This window comes from Xyrauchen texanus, chromosome 16, assembly GCF_025860055.1.
Source record: "Xyrauchen texanus isolate HMW12.3.18 chromosome 16, RBS_HiC_50CHRs, whole genome shotgun sequence".
Lineage (NCBI taxonomy): Eukaryota > Metazoa > Chordata > Actinopteri > Cypriniformes > Catostomidae > Xyrauchen > Xyrauchen texanus.
In genome coordinates this window covers 30,464,839-30,489,408 of record NC_068291.1, presented here as the reverse complement: position 1 = coordinate 30,489,408, position 24,570 = coordinate 30,464,839, and the positions used below count along the sequence as shown (strand labels likewise).

The 24,570-nt window shown below is 37.3% G+C and overlaps 1 protein-coding gene across 3 annotated transcripts in view; it reads left to right on the top strand.

Moving 5' to 3' along the window:
- The window catches only part of LOC127656848 (baculoviral IAP repeat-containing protein 6-like), a 191,222-nt gene that overhangs the window by 9,949 nt on the left and 156,703 nt on the right, over nt 1–24,570 (top strand). For all 3 annotated transcript variants that reach the window (XM_052145341.1, XM_052145340.1, XM_052145342.1), the window contains exons 2-3: nt 3,309–3,490; nt 20,760–20,897. In XM_052145341.1, coding sequence (XP_052001301.1) covers nt 3,309–3,490; nt 20,760–20,897 — 320 coding nt within the window. The remainder of the gene's footprint in view (nt 1–3,308; nt 3,491–20,759; nt 20,898–24,570) is intronic.

Here is a 24,570-nt window from a genome sequence, read left to right as displayed (position 1 = left end):
AGAGATGGCGATTTAGTCCAAGACTAAGACTAATCTGAGAGGTCAACAGGGGCCGGTTGCACCACCCATGCGTAAATTACAATTTAGCCTAATTAATTTGTAAATTAGTACCAAGCTACAATTTATGCACTACTAAAAATTTTAACTTTGCACCATTGAACTTAGGTGAAACATTTTATGGAAGCCTCCAACCAGGAGGTTGATTATAAAAATGCAAACTGATTAAATTACATCAATGAGATCATGTTTTGCTCGACAGACTTCAATCCTTTAGACGTATATGATGATGTTGAAATTTACACTCATTTACATTTGAGAGAGAACATTTTGTAAAATAATGACTTTCTGTGTGATTGCCCAGTGTCACTGACATGCACAGTTACAAAATACTCAACACATACCATATATAAAGGATATTAAAATAAATAAATGTTAAAGTTTTCCACTCTGTTGTTATTTGTTCATATTTATTTATTACCTGAATATTATTTAATTATATACCTACTTTTTATTATATTAACATATTTTTAAGTAGCCTATCTTATTTAAATATAAATGTAATTTTATTACCGCTAATATTTACGTGAGACAAAAACACTTTTGTTTACAAATTTAAAGGCTGCTTATTGGATCAGTAAAGGTAAACGGCATATCTTGCGATTACACATTGCTTTAAAGAGAGCTTATGACCTAATCGCTTGGGTTAAGAACAGGTGGTGCAACCAAATTAAGCACCGACTTGTTTACAAGCTAACTAGTAGGAACTAAGCCCTTAGAATTTTACACCCAAACTTAAGTGAGACCTTACGCATGGCTGGTGCAACCCTACCTAGACCATCCAGAGTATAACTGGATATATGTTTCTAGCAAAGGCAAGATGTAATCGGTGTATCTGTATGTTGTTAACCCCTCGTGTTTTAGATATGCAAATAAAATATGCAGCTAAACCTTAAATGTATCAAAAATGCAGTAAGTTTTAAGTTGTTCAATCCAGAACTAGTTACATGGTAAATTAATGGTAATTCTATTGAGAAAATCCCCTATACACAATGACGAGGCTGATCTGTGTTCAGTGATCATGGTCTTTAATTTTATTTGTTGATTTGCAATTGTTAAATATTGCTTTTCTGGACTGAGAGGTTATGCTCAAATAGCACTTTAATTTGAATTTGCAAACAAGTTATTTTGCAGGGAATCGTGGACAGAAAGATGCTAGCACAGAAAAGTCGACTCTCGCTTGTTTAGATCCTATTGACTAGGATTGAAAGATTTGCTCCTAAATTTGAGTGTGTGGCACATCCGCTTAAAGGAATTTTTCACCCAAAAATGAAAATTCTCTCATAATTTACTCACCCTCATGCCATCCCAGATGTATATGACTTTATTTCTTCAGCAGAACACAAATATATGAATATCTTAACTCTGTTAGTCCATACAATGCAAGTGAATGGTGACCAGAATTTTGTAATGCCCAAAATCACATAAACGAAACGTTAAAGTAATCCATATGACTACAGTGGTTAAATCCATATCTTCAGAAGCAATATGATAGGTGTGGTTGAGAAACAGAACAATACTTAAGTCTTTTTTACTCTAAATCTCCACTTTCAGATGTGAAAGTGAAAGTAAACAGGCACCACATGTATCTTTCAGATGAAAAAGTGAAAGTGGACATTTAGAGGAAAAAGATCATCAATTTGTGTCTGTTTCTCACCCACACCTATCATATTGCTTCTGAAGAGATGGATTTAACCACTGGAGTCATATGGATGATATTCTTCTAAAAAGCTTTGTTTGTGTTCTGCTGAATAAAGTCATGCACATCTGGGATAGCATAAAGGTGAAAAAGATTCTGAAAGAATATTCATTTTTGTGTGAACCATCCCTTTAAGAGTATATTTAGGAGCAGTTTGCACTGTTCCAACTTCTTTTCCCTTGTTAAGGAACATGTCATCAATGTACAATATGCTAGTATCCAACAGTGAATAAAATGGTTTATAAAAAGACTAAATTAGGTAAATTGCTTTTGAATGCAGATGTAGAGTTTGTAATGTGAGTAAGCTTATTACATTTGGTTATCAAAAATCTGTTATCAAACGTCATCGTCTGCTTTTTTCTGCTCATCCGATTTGAGTCTTGTTTTGCAAACAGCTTTCTGCCATTCATGCATGGTAAACGATGTGCTTGGCTTTTCTTCCAGGGTAAAAGGGAACAGAACATTTTAAAATGATTTGCTGAAGCTAGTGACATTTCTCACTTTTCCGTGCTCCACGTCAGCTGGTGTGCCATGGTGATTTTTGTTTCATTTGTGTTATGTTGAAACGAGGGTGTAGCCCAGCAGTTTAGTATTTATTTGCATACATGTGTGTGCAGTCAGTGTTATGTTGTTTAGGTTGTAAGAAACAAGTGTTTAAAATGTACAATCTAAATGGGATTGCTTTTTAATAATTAAGAAATTAGGTGCGAGGGGGCCAGGGTAGCTCAGCATGTATTGACACTGACAACCACACCTTGAGTTGCATGTTTGAATCCAGGATGTGCTGAGTGACTCAAGCCAGGTCTCCTAAGCAACCAAATTGGCCCAGTTGCTAGGGAAGGTAGAGTCACATGGGGTAACCTCCTCATGGCCGCTATAATGTGTGGTTCTCGCTCTCTGTGGGACACGTGGTCAGTTGTGCGTGGATGCCGTGGAGAATTGTGTGGGTCTCCACACACGCAACGTCTCTGTGGTAATGCGCTCAACAAGCCATGTGATAAGATGTGCGGATTGACGTCTCCGACATGGAGGCAACTGAGATTTATCCTGTGTCACCTGGATTGAGATGAGTCAATATGCCACCATAAGGACTTGGGGTGCATTGAGAATTGGGGAGAAAAGGGGAGAGAAAACAAAAAGGTATTGGGTGCGAGAGGCTGTGCTATATTGTGAATATATAGTCACAGTTTAATGCTGGTGTTCCACACAACCGGCATCTAAAATACAGCATTATGTTGGGTCCCTTATTGTCTTTATAAAATATTTACTACATTATACTAATATTGATATGGTGAACAGTTGTTTTGTGTCATAGCTGTTATTATATTGTAGATTTTAGTATGGCTTAAACAATGTATTGACCAATCAGCTCCCCTATAAAGATTACGTTTAATAAGAATTTGTTTGTCAACCAAAACATATCTTTGTCATTTGTGTGTAATAATGTGTCTGTTTGTATGTTGCCAATGCCATTTAATGCACAAGGATGTAGGACAAGGATGTAAACTGAGCGTTAACGATCACAATCTGTCCTATGTGTGTTGTGTGACAGCTAAACCTGGGGGCCGGGTGAGGTGTCAGTACTTTCCTGCCATGGATAAGGTGCTGTTTGTGGACGATTACGCTGTTGGCTGCAGGAAGGACTTGAATGGGATCCTTCTTTTGGACACGGCCCTCCAGGCCCCTGTGTCGAAGCCAGAAGATATTGTGCAGCTGGAGCTGCCTGTTACTGAGGTAAGAGACGCAGCATTTCAGAACCACATTCAGATCTATAGGTCTACATTGATTAGATGTTGGTATTAGGTGTGTCAGAATCCATTGATCTACATTAGATCGATGTATCGATCAAATAACAACAATGCGATGATATCATTGATGCAGCGCATAAAGAAAATGTATATAGTTTTTAGATGTACTTTTATTTTGACACTCTCATGCCAGCCATGTCAGTAAACATTTCTGTTGAAGTGCGACGCAAGTTCCAGATGATGCAGCAACCTAGAACCCCTGGGCAGTAGCAGCCAAGAAAAAACATGCAACGTATAGATGAAGTTACTGTTTACAAACAAATGCTCCGCACACACACACACACGTGATCATCAATATTCCAACCTAGTTACCAGCGGTTGTTAGGTTTGAATATTGTTTATCATTGAGGATCACATGTATGCGACTTCATTTTTTATATTATCTTTGTTCTGTTTTATTGCTTTCAACAGCTGATTTACCTACTTTTGTTGTGGATGTCTCAATGTGGATACTGGATTTGCACTTTTCAGAGAGTTCAATAAAATGTTCAAACTATATTTTGGTTGCAATTGTGAAATACAAAATGTAACTGATTGTGTAAAATAGGCACACAATGTCTTTTCATATCAATCACAGGCCCCTGAATCGAATTGACATTGCAGCAGATTTGAGGTATCGGCAAACATCGGATCGCAGGCTAAGAGAATCAATATAAAATAATATTATTAAATAATATTAGAAATAGAGTTGTAGTGGAATACTTGACCACTCACTATCAGTTAACAATTGATAATGTGGTCGTGTTGTAGGGCTGCAACTAACGATTATTTTTTGATTATTTGATAATCGACTAATCTAAGGATTATTAGAATGATTATTAGACTATTTGGCCGATTATTGCAATGATTAATTTTTAGCTCTTAACCGACTATTCAGCTTTTGCCCTGACTTAAAAGGTTGTAATAAACGTGCTTACTAACAATAAAGAGGACAGAATCATCTTTTAAAAATACCTCTAAATGACGTTCACTGAATTAAAGGAAAAAAATCTTTTTATTAAGTTTAACTCAGTATAAAATTCACTGCAAAAAATCCTATCGTTATCAAGTGTGTGTCTTGTTTTCCATTTAAAATGGTCTTCAAATCCTTAAAACAAGATACATTTACTTGAAGCAACATATAAGATATTTAGACTTGCGTATTTGAAGTGTATTTTGTATAGAAGTGTATTGTTTCACTTGATTATACTTCTGCAAGTGCAGTAAAGACAAAATATACTTGTATTCAAGATATATTCTCTAAAACCAAGTCTAAATATTAGTGGTGTACCAATCAGGAAATTTGAGGCTGATACGATCTGTTTTCTTTTTAAAAAAATTTTTTTTATACAAGGATCGGCTGATACTGATTTTGTTCTTAAAGTGCCCTTTGCCACACTTTTGCAAGTTAAATGCTGTATATGTTTATGCTCCACACAAATTATTATTACTTTACAAAAAGCTTCAATTTGTTAACATTATTTAACAATATTACTGCAGTGTATGAACTTAATGTTAGTTACATCATATACTAATACATTTTTAAAATCAAAAGTTGTATTAGTAAACATTAATGCACTATGAACTAACGATGAACAGTTGTATTTTTATTAACTAACATTATGATTAATAAATGCTGTAAAAATATGTTGTTCGAGCCTAATGATTCCTAATGCATTAACTAATGTTAAAGAAATTAAACCTTTTTATTATGTGTTTTCAAAATTACATTCAAATTACATTAATTGTGAATTGCTAACATTCGTATTGAAAACAGTTATTAATAGTTCTGTTTCCAATATCAAAAGGTCAATGTGACATACTGGCAACCAAAAACCATAAGAGCATCACACAGCAGAGATGCTTTCAAAAATAAGAAGCATATCTCCGTTACAAGCTCTAAAACTGCTCCAGTAAGAAATCATTTATATGTATGATTTGTTTACTGTCTTTGGCATCTTTTTGTAACACAAATAACTAATTATTACGCAAATGCGTGAAGATGAGTTGCCGTGATTGAAGGTTAAATAGTTATATCTTTTATTAGTGGTATTGTGACCAACATTAATCTGATTTCAATTGGGATCCTCACGACTCGCATTACATCACGTGTACTCAGATTTGTATTTGCATGTTTATTTGTTGTTTAATTAGTTTTTATACCCATTACCAGCCTCTTTATCCTCTTCAAGCTCACTGTTCAGAGTCAGAATAACTACTGTAATGACTCTAGAAATCGGGCAGCTTAATATTCATACATGTGTTGTGTAATTCTTACACATTTTTTAAAACAAATGGCATATTCATGTGAATTACATCATGTCTGAAAGTTTAAATTTGCAAATGCTTCGAATTGCCAACAACTCACCCTCCAAAGGCCACTCTGTCATGCTTCAAGGGCTGAGCAAGCTCTCTTTCATTAGAGTAGCAGTGTTTTTGCGATCGCTGATCACAGATTTAAGACAAATATCAGCTGTTTTCGAACAGTAGCTGATCGATCTGTGCACCTCTACTAAATATCTTGTATGCTGCTTCTCAGGTGAATGCATATTTTTTTGCAAGGGTTTTTAGATATTTAAAAATATTTGTATTTTTAATATTATATTCAATATTCAAAGATAAAAAATATATATATTCTGCAGTATAGCTGCTAAAGAAAATGTACTTTTTTTTAATTTATTTTTTTTAAAGTTGTTTTAGATATTTATATTGGAAAACAAGCAACCCATGCAAATAGCAACGGGAGAGTTTATTCATGATAACAAGCCAACGAACAACATGAAAGATAAGGTCGCACCCATTATTCCACATTATTAAAACACAAAAGAAAATAATGACGAGGCAGCCTTTCGGGAGTTCTTCTTTTTTTTTTTCGGTCATTGCAGGTCACTCGCTTGTCAGGACGGCACACACACCAGTGCGCAGAGCAAAAAGATGGAACAGTGCATTCGAGATGCTTGATACATTTCTGAAGAAACAACTGTGCTATTTGAACCACTTCACTATCACCTGTGCAGGTGTGGAGAGGAGAAGCTGACAGCTGCACTCTCATAGAAGCAGATATATTTCATCCTGAACCAGCAACTTTCATTTGTGCTTAAAAATGAATGATGTAGTTTACAAGGATTGGATTACAAGCGTCGACTTGAAGGATGCATACTTTCATGTTCCGATTGCACCTCTGCACAGAAAGTTTCTTCGATTCAGTTTCGAAAAACCAAGCGTACCAATTCAAGGTCCTACCATCCGGTCTGTCTCTGGCCCCTCATGTTTTCACGAGGTGCATGAGTCTCTGTCGGTCAGGGGTAATGAAACTGTGCGCTAGTTATGTAGGTAACTGTGGTTCTGTAAATTCCGGATGACCACCAGAGTTATTTGTCACACTGAATGCAGGAGAAAGACGTACAGAGGCTGAACGCAGAGCTAATGTGGCTATTATCCTTGAGGCTCAGCCTACGTCACTACGTGACTGTTGTTATATTCTCTCAACCTATCTAGCTGGCACTGTGATAATCCACTAGTGTTTAAGCACTGCCTCTGGCTATATTTGCAGCAATTTTCTGTTTCAATTCATAACTCTTTCAGCCTTCTACAGGGAGTAAAAGATGTCATAAAGCAGGCCTGGAAAGGCATAAAAGTGTTAAAATAGCAATTGCATTCTTTCACCGCAACAGTAGGAAGAAAAAGAGATCTGGATACCTGGCCATGAGCTCAAAACATCTCCAGACACACATCCAAGAACCACAGAGTCAAATTCTTATCCATTCAATGATGGCAAAAACATTCAAACTCAACACTATGTGTAATGCTACAGTTATTTGAATATTTGTGTGAGGGCATTACACTGCCAGAAGCTGACAGTGGTGGAAGATGTATTCAGATCTTTTATTTAAGTACTAAAATACTAATACCACACGGTGAAAATACTCCACTAGTAGTAAAAGTCCTGCATTCAAAACATTAAGTAAAAGTATGTAAATATTATCCGCAGCAAGTACCAAAAGTAAAAATATGTACTTTGTGTTTTACTATTTTATACAGTTGAATTCAGAAGTTTAAATTCACTTAGGTTGAAGTCATTAAAACTAATTTTATAACCACTCCACATATTTCATGTGATCATTTATTATTATTATAATTTATAATAATGTTATAATGTTAATTTCATAATGATAACAAAGTGCAAACTCTCATCTTAAATTTGTGTATTTTCAGATATATCAAGTGAACCATGAAGTAATTATAGCCATTTGACAGACTACCAATTTCAGAAGACCAAAAGTTATTGCTCAATTTCCTATAAACCTAAATAAAATGATCATATTTAATATTTATTTGCAGATTCTTTTAATTTGATGACCAAATAATACCCTCATACTAAAGCTGGATGTCTGAATTTTAAACTCCTAATCATTGTTTCATTTCTAATCCAGTGTGCTGGACAGAGCCAAAATAAAAAAAATTGTGTCATTGTCCACATACGTTGACCAATCTGTATAAATCCCAAACCAATCTTACTCCTGTTGGCTAGCCCAACACCTAAACTTCTCCTTCCTACAATTACAAGGGTTCAGACATTTGTAAACATTGGGTATGTTCCTCACCATCAGGAATCAGGGGTTAACCCCTGGCAACATATCAGCAGTTCCCTCTGCTCGTGACCACTGCTAGGCAACACCATGCGGATGTGCCTTATGACAAGCAATCGCCCTAATAACAAAAGTAACAACACAGAAACTATTCATTATCAGGGGTCACCCTAGAATTAATTTAAGACATGGAGGGGTTAATTGGCACCCCTTCTCTGGAAACGGAAGTATTATTCATAACATCTAACTTTTATAGATCGATCTGCCTTACTTTGGATAAATTAACCTATGTGGTCAGAGGGAAATTAAATAAATTCAGTAAAATATGGGACACTTATGCAATTCCTGGAAAGTGATTAAGCTGAAATTAATGCGTGAAATTGATCAATAAAATGACAGCGTCTGTAAATTTTTTTTTATATATAATTGTTTTATATATTTTTATATATTATTTGTATTTTTTCTCCTGAATGTTCAGTGTTGAGGGTGGGGAGGGGAGTGTTTATAAATGTCATTGTATGTATGACTGTTCTATTTGCACTTCTTATCTTTTAATTATTAACATTTTTCATTGATTCAATAAATAAAGAAAATAAAAACATATAAACATAGAATCAGCATTTAAACTCCACCCTGACCCCCAACAAACATCCTTGTGGTCACACATGAGTTCATACACAAAGCAAACAAACAAACAAAAAAAAATATAATAATCATACACATTTAAACCTATACTATTCTCTTCACCGCCTCACCCCGAGAGCCCTCCAAAAACACCAAATAGATGCTCCATTTCCCAACAAACAAATCCAAGTTACCCCAACTTCCAAATGACACCTCCTCAAAAGCCATCACCCCTCCACATCTCCGTGCACCACTTCCGAATTGGGGCACACTAGCTAATAATCTGGCGATTATCACACTGGAAGAGTCTAGGACAAAATGAAACCCGAGTGCCCAACACGTCACACGCAAAACTCTGGACCTTCCACCAGAATTCCTGGATATCAACACACCACTAAAAAACATGGGCTGTGTCTCCATCCTCTGATTGGCATTGCCAGCAGGTGGGTGTGTCTTTAAGAACAAGGCTATACAATCTACTGTGGATCCTGATAAAGTCTTGAATCTATAAAGCGCAACCTTGCATCTCTAGATGCAGACTTGACGTTCTTTAGAATCCTAGTCAACACTCCCTCCTCAATACAAAGTTGAAATCTTTCTCCCATAATCTCTTGATAGACTTGTCCATACAGAGTGCAAATGCGAGATTAAAAAGGTGTAACTTAATGTCTCTGATTAGTTTTATAGAAATTCTTTGCAATGGTGAAATTGGGCAAGAACTTCCTTTTCAATACAAAACCAGGGAGGGGCTCTCTCAGGTGGAAGCAACAATGAGCCAAATGTCTGAGACAGAATGCATAAAACAAAATCTTCGATAGGCCTAGCCTACATTTGTCAATCAGCATATGTAATTTATTGAAAAGTAATCTGTGACGCTTACCATTCCAAATGAAGGACACCTCTATGCTAAAAAATTGCTTGACTTAAGAGACGGGGACATCTACAGGGAGCGATTGTAGCAAGTAGTTACATTTTGGAGTAAAATAAATTTTAATTACATTAATCTTCCCAATCATAGATAAATGTAATGAAGCCCACCTGCCCTAATTGCTCAAACAGTTTTATTAAGGGGTCAAACTTACCCCTAACTATATCGTTCAAATTTGCTGGGAATAAAATGCCCAAATTCTTAACCAACAGGGTGCCACTGGAAGGCACCTGGCTGAAAAGCCGTTTCTGGGCAGCATGCTGTCAGAGCCAAAGTTTGGGATTTGGAATCTGTTTCCTGAGAACTTGGAAAAGGAATTAAAAATTCAAGACATAGATCTAGAAGGGTCGGACAAGAATAATAAAATATAATCTGCGAAAAGCAGAAGCTAATGCACCACATCTCCCGCCATCACCCCTGGAAAATCCTCCTCCTTATCTCGGCTGCTAATGTAGCTAGGTCAAGACAGAACAATAATGGGGAAAGAGGGCAATCCCGCCTGGTTCCCCTATCCAGAGTAAAATAATCTGAAATTACTCAATTTGTTTGTACCGCCACTAATGTGTGTGGTATAAAGCAACTTAATCCATCCAATAAACATACTTCTAAACCCATACATTTCCAAAATCTTATCACATTCTGCCATATCAAACACCTTTTGGCGTTAAGTGTGATTGCAGTGACTGGAGTCTGATCATTCGCCACTGACCACATGATATTGATGAAACGGCAAATGTTATCAGAAGAGCTGCGACCCCCAATATACCTCTGATCTGGGATTGCATCATGGTTGGTGGATGCTTTCAATTCTTTAATGATTCCGTATAAACTTATAGCAAAATTGGAGCCAATTCTCCATAAGATCAAAAAAACTCAACGGCAAAGCCATCCGGCCCCGGAGCTTTGCCTGTAGGCAAGGCCTTAATTACCTCACCAAGCTCCTCCAAGCAGTAAGAATGTGCAGATTTATCCACAACACTGTCCTGAAGGAGTGTTACTACACAAAACAAAAACCTGGCCGCTAGGCGGAACAGCACAAAAAGAAACAAAAAGGGGCCCAGTTACCTCAGACGGTCCACTAAATGTTCATTTAGTCTGGCCCACACGGCTGCAACGTGAGAACCTCACAATTACTTACTCGTTCCATTCACTTTATAAAGGATATTGCTAGTTGTGGACAAGTAAATACTTTGCAGCCATCCATAGCATCTGTTCTCAATTTGGCCGGGAACATCAGTGCGAAAGCAACCCTCCGTCGATGCAAGAATTTCTTGATGGAATTTTACTACACAAAACAAACTCCAGCCTCTATGTGGAACCAACACAAAAAGAAACAAAAAAGGTGCCCAGTTTCCTCTGATGGTCGAGTGAATGTTCAGTTAGTCAGACCCACTCGGCTGCAATGTGAGAATCACACAATAACTTACTCATTCCATTCACTTTATGAAGGAAATTGCTAGTTGTGGACAAGTAAATACTTTGCAGCCATCCTTAGCATCTGTTCTCAATTTGGCCGGGTCAAAGCAACCTTCCGTTGATGTAAGAGTTTCTTGCATTCCTTGAATCGATCACGTTTCTCTCTTGTCGAATTCACAAAGTCTGGGAACAAGAAAAATGTTGTGGTTCTTCCAAGAAAGCCTTCCTTTACTCCTCGCTTCACGTAACACAATATCTTTATCGGATGACCTCAGAAAGTTGGCCAGAATTGACCGGGGCCTGTCTCCCTCGGCGGATCACTGAGCCGGAACCCTGTGAGGTCGCTCGATTTCCAGCTTATGGCCTGTTATGTCGAGCAGACTCTGAAAGAGCCCATCCAGAAATTCCACCATATTCTGACCTTCTGCTCGCTCAGAAATTCCAACAATTCAGATGTTGTTACGGCGAATGCGATTCTCAAGGTCTTCTAAATTTCCCAAACGTCTTCCAAGTCTGCCTTGGTCGCATTTTATCATTCCATTTCTCAACATCTGACACACTTGTAACCATCTCAGTGAATTTGTCTCCATGGCAGTGATCGATCGACATATTTCAGTAATCCTACATGTTCGACAGTTGATGCTGAATTTTTTTCACTGCACCGTCCAAATTGAGTCCATGGTCCGAGGCCTTTTGCTCAAGGGCTTCAGCTTGAGCACATAAGTGTCTTGCAATGTCTCCAGAGCCTGAGGATTTTGACATTGTCTTCATAGAACAGTTATGGAACAGGGTGTATCGAATCTCACCGGTTTATGACACAAAAAGTGTTAAAACTAGCTAAGTGCGCAGAGCTCGCCGTTCACACGTCCGAACCTCGCATGGCTCCATGCGACTCCTCCACTACTCTTACAGTATACAATTTTGGTATTTTATGAAGCCTATAAGCATATATACAGCTTCCAGTTTATTAGGTACACCGAGCTGAAACTAATACAGCCTAACATTCTTGCAATAAATCCTATCTTCATGAAGGTTATAATGTTCAGTTTTTGTTGTTTATAGGCGTTGATTCAACTGTTTATTTTGGAGGATACAGAGAGCTGTTTCTGACAATTACATAACTTATTGCTTTTTGGATCATTTTTACATAACGGGCTTTCTAGGTCATCAAAGTTAGTCTCCCATTGTTTCACATTTCAGCTCTCCAACAGAAAAATATGTAAAGTAGTTAGCTATCTGCAGTTATACTTTCTTTTTACTATGAACATCCACATTTATGCTGCTGATCACCCGTCACTGATGTACTTACAAACGATTTGTGTAATGACTGAATTAACCAAGGAACAACCTTGCTAGATACAAGTTAGCCATATTATCTAGTTGAGCTAGCTACAATTAATTGAAATTAGGTATACTAATATGGTACAGTCTTGTACTAAGTGTTACTAACTTTAATAACAAATCTAATCACAGTAGATAAACTTGTATGTTAACGAATGCCAATAACTGCAATTAATTGGAGGTAAATGTAGGCCAACTGACATCTGGTTATGGTAGCTAGTGATGTGTTGCTCACATTTGCTAACTGCAATTAGAATCCAACTAGCTATTATCTAATGTTAAACATTAACTAGAGCTGGCTACAAAATACCACTATTGATTCATAAGAGGTCTGCTAATACGTTAAAATGGCAATTTCTTAAATGGTGCTTGAGAAACTCTGAAATGAATGGGATTCAGTGCTGGAACTACCGGTTGTCCCACAACGTGCATCATTCTCTGATTACAACAGAGGTCTGTGATATTGTCACAACTCTCTTTTTCAATGGCATTGCTTTAAACACACCGCATGAAAATTAAGCACCAGCAGTGTGTTGAGTTTGTGTTAGTGTGTGTGTGTGCTTGTGTGTGTGGGAATCATTTGACAGAGCAAAGCAGCAGCTCTTAATCATTCTGTAGTGTACAGCGCATGTGTTTGTATATTATTTAATTAAATTGTTAAACATCCTTCTGCTATTTAATGATCACACTTGGTCATATCCAGAGGTTTTTTAATTTTAACTCAAATTTGTCACTTCTCATATCAGCTAATGACATCATACTGTAATATGGTACTGAATTTTTTTTTGGGTATTACGATATTTTGTACGTACTGGCAAACCATGCAGCCCTACTGTCATGTGGGAGCACAGATCATCCATTGGCTTTGTTCTGAGGTCATTGCGGTGTATTATAACAAAAAACATGGCTCTCTTTCTGTGTTCCGTCCAGAGCTGTATGACGTGAATTATTTTAATGCTCTTCCTTAACATGTGGTATACATTACAACCCGGTTAAGTTCTTGTTGGTTAAAAGAGCGTGTTGATATAACAATCGCCTAACCAGTCTGATAAAGAGTGCTATGCAGAAAGACTTGTCCATTTTGTCCTAGGACACACTCTGAAAACAAAACTCCAAGCCATCACCAATCCCTAGTGTGTGGTGGGTCTAGAGGTAGACCGATATATCGGTTTTACTGATTAATCTGTACTGATAGTTTCTTTCTTTGGAACCATTTGAAAAAAGCTATGAGGATAGTTAAAATGTTTTGTTACCCCTGGTATCTCTGGCGCCCCTTTATCTCTCTCTCTCCCGCTAATTAGGTGACTTGGTGCCGGACATGCACCCTCATGGCCCGGCCACGCCCTCCTTCTCGTCACATACATACTTTTTTGTTAAAACACACGCTGTATTCAAAATTCTAGTTTGATGTATGAAAGTGTGTAATTTATGTTGTAGTACAAAACATCCACCCAAAAACATCCATCCATCGTCAAGTAATATTTACCACAAACCTTACTTTACAAGTTCAAAAACCCATAGGAGAATCCAGTGGGAACCCAATTTGAATTAGACACTCGTACAATTTTTGGGTTGTCTTACTCCCTAACTGTATGAACTCTTTTGAGTGCCTAGTTTTCAAGGAGAATTGACATATAACAATAGCTGGGTTTCCATCAAAAAAATTTGACTAAAGAAAATACGAATTGTTCTGCGTTTCCATCCACTATGTCATGCACATTATCTTGAGGAAGCCCATCTTGTCTTGATGGAGCAGTTGAATGACCTCCTTGCTTAGGGGAGTGTTTTATTTGCAGGATTTGAGCAATTATTCCTAGTTTTATTAAATGCGAATGTATTTAAAATACGAATCATATTTTTGAGTGTTTTATTAAATCGTTCCACTAGGCCATCGGTCTGCGGATGGTACACGCTAGTGCGAATCGACTTAATGCCCAACAGTTCGTAAAGCTCGCAAAGTGTACGTGACATAAACGTCATAAACACTACGTGCTGAGATGTTGTCCATCCCAATTCTCTCGAAGGGGACCTCGATCAGTGGAAGGGGGTGGCCGGCGGATTTACCAGCTGACATTTGCGGCACTCCGCACACCACCTGTGGACGTCGCCGCCAATGCCCGGCCAATAGAAACGGGCTATTTGTCGGAGCAGTGTCTTTCCCCTCGATGACCTGCCATGGGATTATAGGGTTCCCTTGTCACCCTCTCTCCGATGGGCGCTTGACCACGCCCCCGCTGCCACACTGGTTTTTACAGCACAGACTAAATTTATCTCCTTCAGAACTTTCTTACGTCAGCGTGTCCTAACCTTGTATGAACTGAAACCAGTAATCTTATGACTCCATTCACACACCATCAATATGGAAATTTGTAGGTAATGATACAACGTGCCATTAAGGGAAATTTCCAAAGCAACATTTACCAGATATTTTAAAGTGTCGTGCTCACACATGACCTCTAACCTGAAAATTGTAGTACATTTTCTGGAAAAGGCTGTATGTGTGAAAGGGACTATAGATTTTAATGTGATAATGCAATGTAAATATAGGATTTCTTAGGGAAAAATAGCACTATAGTCCACTATATTGGTTATTTTGTTTAACAGTGTGCCGTATCGAGATAAATCGCTCAAATGTTTAAACGGCATTTCAGATGAAACTAGAGAATAATCTTTTGACTCAAACAGGTTTCAATGTAAAAACTTGATGAGGTTTCTTACAAGATGCAGTTTTGTTGGTGTTTCTTCCACAAACTCAGCTGAGATCTGCTCCATGTTGTTTTGTCACATGACTCGATGTGTCAAAAGTTAAACCCTTTACTGACATGTCCTGAGTGTCCTGAACTGAGATCAGTTTAAATTCAATTATGTATAGCATAGAAAAATATAATGTCCACCTATGAGGACGTGGGGTCGCATGAGGTTAAAATGCAGTTAATCTACACACACATACTTCTGAGATAATTTTTTCTGCATACAAAATATAGGCCATTGATATCAAAACAAACATCTGCAGGCAGGGAACTTTTTCTCACAGGAGCCAAATCTGACTGCTAGGTCACATGTAGGGCTGGACGCAAAAAATACGTCGACGCAAAATATGCGCGTTGATTCGTCGGAACCAAAACGAAGATGGCGGCGCTGGCGACTAGTAGCAACACGAGTGGCTCCCACTGATCTATATATATAACAGATCAGTGGTGGCTCCTCAGACTATCAGAAGTGCAACGGCATGCACTCGTTCCTCTAAAGTATGGGAATTCTTTAATTTAAAAGGAAACAATTCCGTGATATGTCGTCTTTGCAAAATGGAGATGGCCTTCCATTCTAGCACCACGGCAATGCACCAGCACCTTAAGAGGCGCCACCCGGTTGCAGCTGCAGATGACAGAGCACCGTAAGTTTTTTTTCAACTCCCCACTTTGCACTCGATGTTGGAGTAAGTAGGCTATAATACGTTGTCGACACCTAAAGTTTTCGCTTATAGCTATTAATAATGCGCTTATAGCTATGAATGTCGTGAAAAATACATAGAGGACACTGACAACGCGCTGACAGACAGGACCAAGCAGGTAACATTTAATAAAGTCTCAACTTTCAAATTTGGTCATTCAAATAAAATTAAACCATAAATAGGCCTACTATTTTGTGGCTCTTTAATGTGTCGTGACAGATTGCCTCAGTTAAAGCTGCTCGTGAACCGATCATCTTTTCCTTGGTTCATTTATAGCATCAAATAGGCTAAACATGAATGTAGCCTACATCAGAAGGACTGTTGTTTTAACCGCGGAAAGATGTCAGTACAGTAGCCTACAATCCATTATTCAAATTCAAATCCACCGACGTTAATCTTCTCTCTCCTGACTACTTTGTCGGTCAAAAATGGCGTATTATGATTGATTGATCAGATTGCCAGTCAATCAAACTCCCGGCAAATGTTTTTTTTTTTTTTTTTACATTTTATACACCCCCACCCCCGATGAAACCGGTATTACCTGTGTTGTCACAAGTCGATTAATCGAATCGAAATCGAATCGGACTGGAAAAAAAATGAATCGTTAGATTAATCGATGCATCGAAAAAATAATCGCTAGATTAATCGTTTAAAAAATTATCGTTTATCCCAGCCCTAGTCACATGAGTTAGTAGTTGTCTAGTCCCAGACTGAAGTGCTTAGTTATGGAACTTGGGAATTTAAAGACTATTCATAAGCATGGATGGATTAAAAAATTAGAACAGCAGTGTAAACATGAGTCATTACCACAGTACTTTTATATCATTATCCTGATCATGATTAGTTTATGATATGTTTTTTTTTTTTTCGTACTCATCTGACATAATCTAGACATCTTGTATGGTGTGACTACTGGACAGGATGCATATCCTAGAAAGGCTCAAGGTGGAACCCACAGATGTTGCATTTCCGAGGGAAATTTCACATATTACTGATATAGTGGCCGATATAGTTAATTTTTGAGCTGGAATGAAAACAGACTTTTTCTATGTGGATTGTGCACCGAATTTGCACTGATATGCCTATTGAAAGGTACTCTAAATGCTGCTTTCTTAAATATTCTTATCAAAGAATATTTGATGATATTATTATTAATTGTCAACAAATTCTAGTAAAATACAATAAATAGCTTAAAAAAAACCTCAGTACTTTATGTATCAGTCAGTTGCTAACAATTTAAAAAAAGAATAAATAATACAGTAAATAGCTTAAATATTAGTACTGTATGTTTAGTATCAGTCAGTTGCTAACCATTTCAATAAAAATACACTAAATAGCTTAAACCTCAGTACTGTATGTTATGTATCAGTCAGTTTCTGACCATTTAAACAAAGAATAAATTCAAATAAGTAAATAGCTAAATAAACATCAGTACTGTATGTTTAAATGCTGCCAGTCAATTGGGGGCAGATTGTAAAAAAAAAAAAGCAGAGACAAGAGAAGAACCATGGTGTAACGTCCTATTCTGCTATACAAGTTAAGGGGAAACTTTCAAAGGTGAAAAATCTGACTTTTAAATATTAAATTGTATAAATGCAATGACTGGAATTGTTTGGTTGAATGGGACACCAAACTGTGAATCCTGAACTAAACAGTTTGGTGAATACATGTTTACACATTAGCTTCCACTCAGCTTATAAGCAATGAAAGCTACATGGTTAGCTAGTTAGCTATAAGCTCGTTGTCACGGAGAGTAAAATATGGACTTCATTTACTTTTCTTTTTTTTATTTATTTCCAGCATTGCGTCTCACCAACTAGGTAACAGCGTAGCTTGAAACCAACACTCAACAGACACAATCCATAAAGATTATGTAAACATTCAGTGCACAGATTAAGATCAGGTCATGTCCAAGTGAGTTAATTTAACAGCAAAAGCACCGATTTAAGTATATAAATATATAGTTTGTACGTGCAGATTTTTAAATGTGAATGTTTGTAAATGTGTGGAGCCGGTGTTGTGCAGGCATAGAGACACAAACTACTCATACCTTTAGAGATCCTTGGCTCATACATGGAAAACACTATTATGAGCATTGCATGCTCTGTTTGTAGCAGATGACAGCAGGCAGAGCGCTAATTAACTTTTTACCATGTATCATATACAAACTACATATTTATTTATTTGTTTATATAGTAGCCTTTTGCGGTTTAATAATCACTTTAAATCACATAGCGACATGCTTTTCCGGATTGGGAATCTGCCATCATTACATCAGAGAACACTTCAAAATAAAAGCTCAATTTAAATGAAAAAATATGACAGAAAAAGATCACTACTATATAGCTATCTAATATTCACTGTTATATTACTACTACTACTAATAATAAGATAATAAATCAATAGAAACTGGGGTGGGGCCTGGGTAGCTCAGCGAGTAAAGACGCTGACTACCACCCCATGGAATTGCGAGTTCAAATCCAGGACATGCTGAGTGAATCCAGGTCTCCTAAGCAACCAAATTGGCGCTGTTGCTAGGGAGGGTAATGTCACATGTGGTAACCTCCTTGTGGTGTTATCGCTCTGTGGGTCGTGTGGTGAGTTGTGCCTGGATTCCTCGAAGAGTAGCGTGAAGCCTCCATACTGTAGGTCTCCACGGTAACGCGCTCAACAAACCACGTTATAAAATGCGTGGATTGACGTCTCAGAAGCGAATGCAACTAAGATTCGTCCTCTGCCACCCGGATTGAGGATTGGTCACTACACAACCACAAAGTCTTTGAGTGCATTAGGCATTCCAAATTGGGGACAAAAGAAATTAAAAATAATAAAAAAATTCAAAAACATTAAATGAATAGTAACTATTATATTTAAGCAATATCTCACATCTGTGATGCTCTGTTATGCAGCACTTTATTTTACAAAAATATCTCCAGTGTTGTATTTAGGATTGTGCTGTGAGGTTCTGTATAAAATCACATAAAAATAATAAAATTTCATGTTTTAAATGCATTGTTATACTTTCATTTGATAAAATAAATTTATAAAAAATTGAAACCCAATTTTGATGATAAAATGGAAAATAAACTGCTGATATTGATTTCAGAGAAAAAAAAGGTATTGGCGAGTATTTAAAAAAAATAACGATACTTAAAATGTTTTTATCGGAACATCCCTAATTTAAATTGTTCGATAATAAAATTACAGGAAAAGTCACAAGGGCTTTTGTAAGGGGTGATTGTAAAATACCATTAAGAAAGAGCGCTTTTGGCCAATTAGATTTTACTCTTAGAATAATCCATCTATGGAGTGGTGGTGGCGTAGTGGTCTAAGCACATAACTGGTAATCTGGTAATCAGAAGGATGCTGGTTCGAGCCCCACAGCCACCACCATTGTGTCCTTGAGCAAGGCACTTAACTCCAGGTTGCTCCAGGGGAATTGTCCCTGTAATAAGTGCACTGTAAGTTGCTTTGGATAAAAGCATCTGCCAAATGCATAAATGTAAATGTAAATCCATGACTGGAATGGACTTCCAAACAATCTTACAAGTTAGAGGGTTTTCTCAAAAAAATAAATAAATCTAGTTTATTATCAAACCAGAATTGTCAACATGGTACTTTTTTAATGCAACTTGTACTTCTAATGCTTTTACTTTTGTTTTAGGGATCTTAAAATTAGTTTTTGAATCATATTTTTAGGATTTGTTGTTAATTGGTTTTGATTGTTATGGTGATTTTTTTTAATTATGTATTGTTTACATAGAAAGTATTTTAGTGTAATTTTATACTTTGAGGTCAATCTACCCAGGGACAGCAGATGAAGATTTAGCCATTTTGGCTAAATCTGGCACATTTACTTCAGTGAGATGTTTGATTTGTGTGTATTGTCCATGACAAATAAATGTATAAATAAAAGGTAGATGTTGCCATTGGCCTTAAAAAAAAATCCATTGGATTGACCACTTAAAATAAGACTTTTCTCATGATTCATATTAATGCTGTCCAGTGCATTGAACAAGCATTACACCTGGTGTTGTGCTGCGTGCAGGTCAAGCGCTTATGGTTCATACAGTGTCAACTTTGTCCATTTGCCAATGACCTTTCATAGTGCTGCCAAGGAGAACCCAGTGCATATCTCTATATGTTGGGTTGTACTACTACATCAAAGGGATATCATTTGTTATAAATATATAAAGGGGAGCCAGAGGCGCCCTGAGAGAGAGAGAGAGAGAGAGAGAGAGAGAGAGAGAGAGAGAGAGAGAGGCCTGTGCATGTTTGTTTGTTTTATGTTGAGTTTCTTATTAAACTTTTTTTTTACTGTTCAGCTGGTTCCTGCCGCCTTTATCTGTTACAAATATAATTTATTATTTAGGCCTATTTGATTGTAAAAGGTGTTGTAACACTTGCTCTCAGTGATGAAGTGAGAGTATATGGGTTTAACAATGCCTTTCAAGACTTACACACCCCTTAGGATTTGCATGATGATGATGATAATATTAATAATAAGGTAAGGATATCAGCAAAGTAAAGTTCTCAATGAGTGTTTGTGGCAGTTATGACCTGGTTCTGTATGTTTCCTGCCGTTGAGAGCACCATCTCTTCTGTGTTATTGGTCCTTTGAGATCAGTATCCCTTAATAATCTGAAATAATCTAATGACATAACACCTCAACACTATCATTTGAAAGCCACAAGAGAGAATTTGGAGACAATGAGGCCATAAAGTAGCCATTGCTTCAAAATTAATGGACTACACGCTGAGATTACTGCCGCTCTGCTTTTAGATTACTGACTTCATTCATTCTTTGCCATTGAGGTTTAACTGGACATTAAGTGTGAAATATAATGTTCCTGTGGTTCCTCTGCAGGCCCAGCAGATGTTGTACGCCTGTCTTGAGAAGGTGGATGTTTCCAAAACAGAGGGTTACGATCTCTTTGTCACTCAGCTCAAAGAGGGCCTGGAGAATACCTCACATGAGACGGCAGCCAATCACAAAGTGGCAAAGGTGAGTGGAACAGGAAGGAGGATGCATATTTAATAAATCTGTCAATTATAATTTTGGCCTAGTTGTAAAAAGTTCAAAGTCTAGAGAGTTGTATGAATAATCAACCTTGCTGAGCAATCATGTTTGATCCAGATGTTTCTTTGAGGATCTCATGAGATTTTACCTCTTGTGGAGAGATCTTCCCATAAAGGAATTGTTCTTTCAAAAATAAATGTCATTATTTACCCACTCTAATGTCATTCCAAACCTGTTTGCTGTTATTTTTTTCATTTGAAAAAACTAACAAACAATTTTTTTTGTTTTTTTGTTGTGATTAACATTTTTTGAATGATTCATACAGTAAATAAAGAAAAGAAAAACATATATACATAGAATCAACATTTAAATCCATCTATTACCCCTCCCATTGCCCAACCCTGCCTTGACCCTTAACAAACATACCTGTTGTCACACATGACTATATACAAAAAAAAATATATATAATAATTTTATTATATATATATAATAATTTTATTATATATATATATAATAATCACACACATTTTTACCTGTAACTCTCTCCACTGCCCCTCCCCAAGAGCCCTCCAAAAACTCTCAAATAGTTGCCTCATTTCCCAACAAACAAATCTGTTACCCAGTCTTCTTAATGACACTTCCTTAAAAGCTGCCACCCTCCTTATCGCCATGCACCACTCCTGAAATGGGGGCGCTCCAGCTGACCTCCATAAAGTAATTTGTCTGGCACATTTAACACATTGTTTTATGTGTTATTTCCCACATTGATGACTGCCCCATTGCTCAAAACACAGAGTCTGGGTCAAAACGAAATCCGAGTGCCTAATATGTCACATAAAATTCTGAACCTTCAACCAAAATTCTTGGATCATAACACATCACCAAAAAACATGGGTTGTGTCTCCATCTTCTTATTGGCATCACCATCAGGTGGGTGCGCCTTTAAGGCCAAGCCTATACAATCTTGAGGGGGTCCAATAGAATCGAGGTAAAATCTTGAATTGCACAAGGTGCACCCTTGCATCTCTAGATGCAGACTTGACATTTTTTAGAATCCTAGCCCACACTCCCTCATCCAATACCAAATTTAAATCTTTCACCCATAATCTCTTGATAGAAGTTAAAGCTCTGTCCCCCAGACTCTGAATTAGCAGGGAGTAAAACACTGATGCCTCATGATCTTTTCCAAAAGCAGTAATCACCATTCCCAGAGAATCTGCTACTTTAGGGGGGTGTATGCTACTCCCAAAAATAGTGCAGAGCATGTGGCACAGCTGTAAATGCCTAAAATGAGATCTGGGAATCCCAAAATGTTGAACCAAATTTTCAAAAGATCTCAAAACTCATATAGGTCACCGAGTGTATTGACCTCCCTCTGACCAGCAGAAAGGGGACTTATTTATGCATTATTTGGAGTTCAGCCATATGCTCGAGGCAATATTTAAATAAATGTCTGAATTAAACACTCTGGACACTTTTGTCCATACCGAGTGCAAATGCGAGATAACAGGGTGCAACTTAACTTCTCTGGTTAGTTTAATAGAAAGGCTTTGCAATGGTGAAATAGGGGCATTCTCAGGAGGAAGTGACCAATGAGTCAAATGTCTGAGACTGAACGCATAATAATGAAACAAAATCTTGGGTAGGCCTAGCCCGACTTTATCAATCGGCCTATGCAATTTACTGAAATGTAATCTGGGACGTTTACCATACCAAATGAAGGACTATGCTATCAAATTGGTTGAAATAACAAAGGGGGACATCTACAGGGAGAGATTGTAGCAGGTAGATGAATTTTGGAACACAATTAATTTTAATAACATTAACCTTCCCAATCATAGATAAGTGTAATGAAGCCCACCTGCCCACATTGCTTGAAAAACCTTTAATTAAAGGGTCAATATTAACTCTAACTAAATCACACAAATTTGCTGGGAATAAAATCCCAAATACTTAATGCCCTGTTTGGGCCACTGGAATGTGCCCAGTTGAAAAGGGTTCCAGGGCAAGACAAAACAATAATGGTGAAAGAGGGCCTGCCAGTTGCCCCTATCCTGAGTAAAATAATCTAAAATTAATCCATTCCTTTGTAACGTCGCTAACGGGTGTCTATAAAGTAACTTAATCCAGCCAATAAAAGCATTCCCAAACCAGTACATTTCCAAAATCTTAAAAGAGAATCCCATTCTACCATTTCAAAAGCCTTTTTAGCACCTCCGGAGCTATATGTATAAGAGATGTCATAACCTTACTGAATCAGTTGGCCAGAATGTTTTACTATTTTAACATCTTGCTGGATCAGGGAAATTGGACAGTAACTCTTACACTTGCTTGGATCTTTGTCCTTTTTAAGAATCAGACTGATCCGGGCTTGCATCATGGTTGGCAGAAACTTTCCATTCTTTATTGATTCTGTATAAACTTCTTGCAAAATTGGAGAAAATTCTGAAGCATAAGATCTAAAAAAACTCAGTGGCCAAGCCATCTGGCCCCGGAGACTTGCCTGTAGGCAAGGCCTTAATTACCCTGCCAAGCTCCTCCAATGTTATCTCCTATTAAAGATAATGTTTTGCTTAGCCTTAGTTTATAAAGTTCTAATGGTTCCACAAAGTTTCTAATCACCTCATCAGTAGATGAAGACGTGGAACTATAGAGATCAAGATCTAGAATTCTTTAAAAACATTATTAATATCAGTGTTTGAGGTAAATATTTCACCACCAGCAGATTTCACTGAGGGAATGGTAGAAAAAGACTTTGTTTTATATATCTAGCGAGACGTTTTACTGCCTTATCCCCGACTCAAAGTAAGTCTTGCCCTGAATAGCCAAAACTACTCCTTCCGTGACAAAATAGTGTTAGATCTGTATTTCAATCGGATCAATTCTCTGAGGCCATCAGATGACATACGGCGCTTCAGCTCTGCCTCTGCTATTTTAATATTCCCTTCCAACTCCATGGGTTTTTGTGCTTTGGATATTTTGAAAAGCGTATGCTTCCGTCTTCTCTCATGAACGTGGCATTGCGCTTATGTCACGCGGCAGCTCCATAATTGGTCGACTGGTAGTAGGAAGTGTTTTTTAAAAGTTAATAAAGTTTTATTTGTCTATTAATTATTTTTCATAAACCTATCAATTTGCTACAGAAGACATTCATTGATCGACTGGAGGCATGTGGAGTTTTTTGTGAACTATTCCTTTAATGCAGAAAAACTGCCATAAGCGGACGTGACAGTTTTTAATATTGTTGCATCCCTACATACAGGCTTGGAATGAAATGAGGGTTGGTAAATAATGACACAATTTTTTACATTTTCTTATTAACTATTCTTTTAAAGAAAATCATGGCCGGATGGAAGTGAACTGTCAGTGATTTTACTGTCATACAAGTTCTCAGTGTTCTTCAATCACAAGGCCTGGTTCTCTTTCTCTCTCTCTCTCTCTCTCTCACACACACACACACACACACACACACACACACACACACTGTCGGATCTATTCATTATTGTGCTGTGCTTGTATTTGGCTTCATGTTTCAGACCTGCAGAACTTCTTGCAAGTTACTTTTCTCCTTGATTTTGTGGACCCCATAACGACCCTAGACAGCCTGATTAAAAACATTGCAGTGTGTGTTGACATGTTTGTTGTTGTAATGGAATTT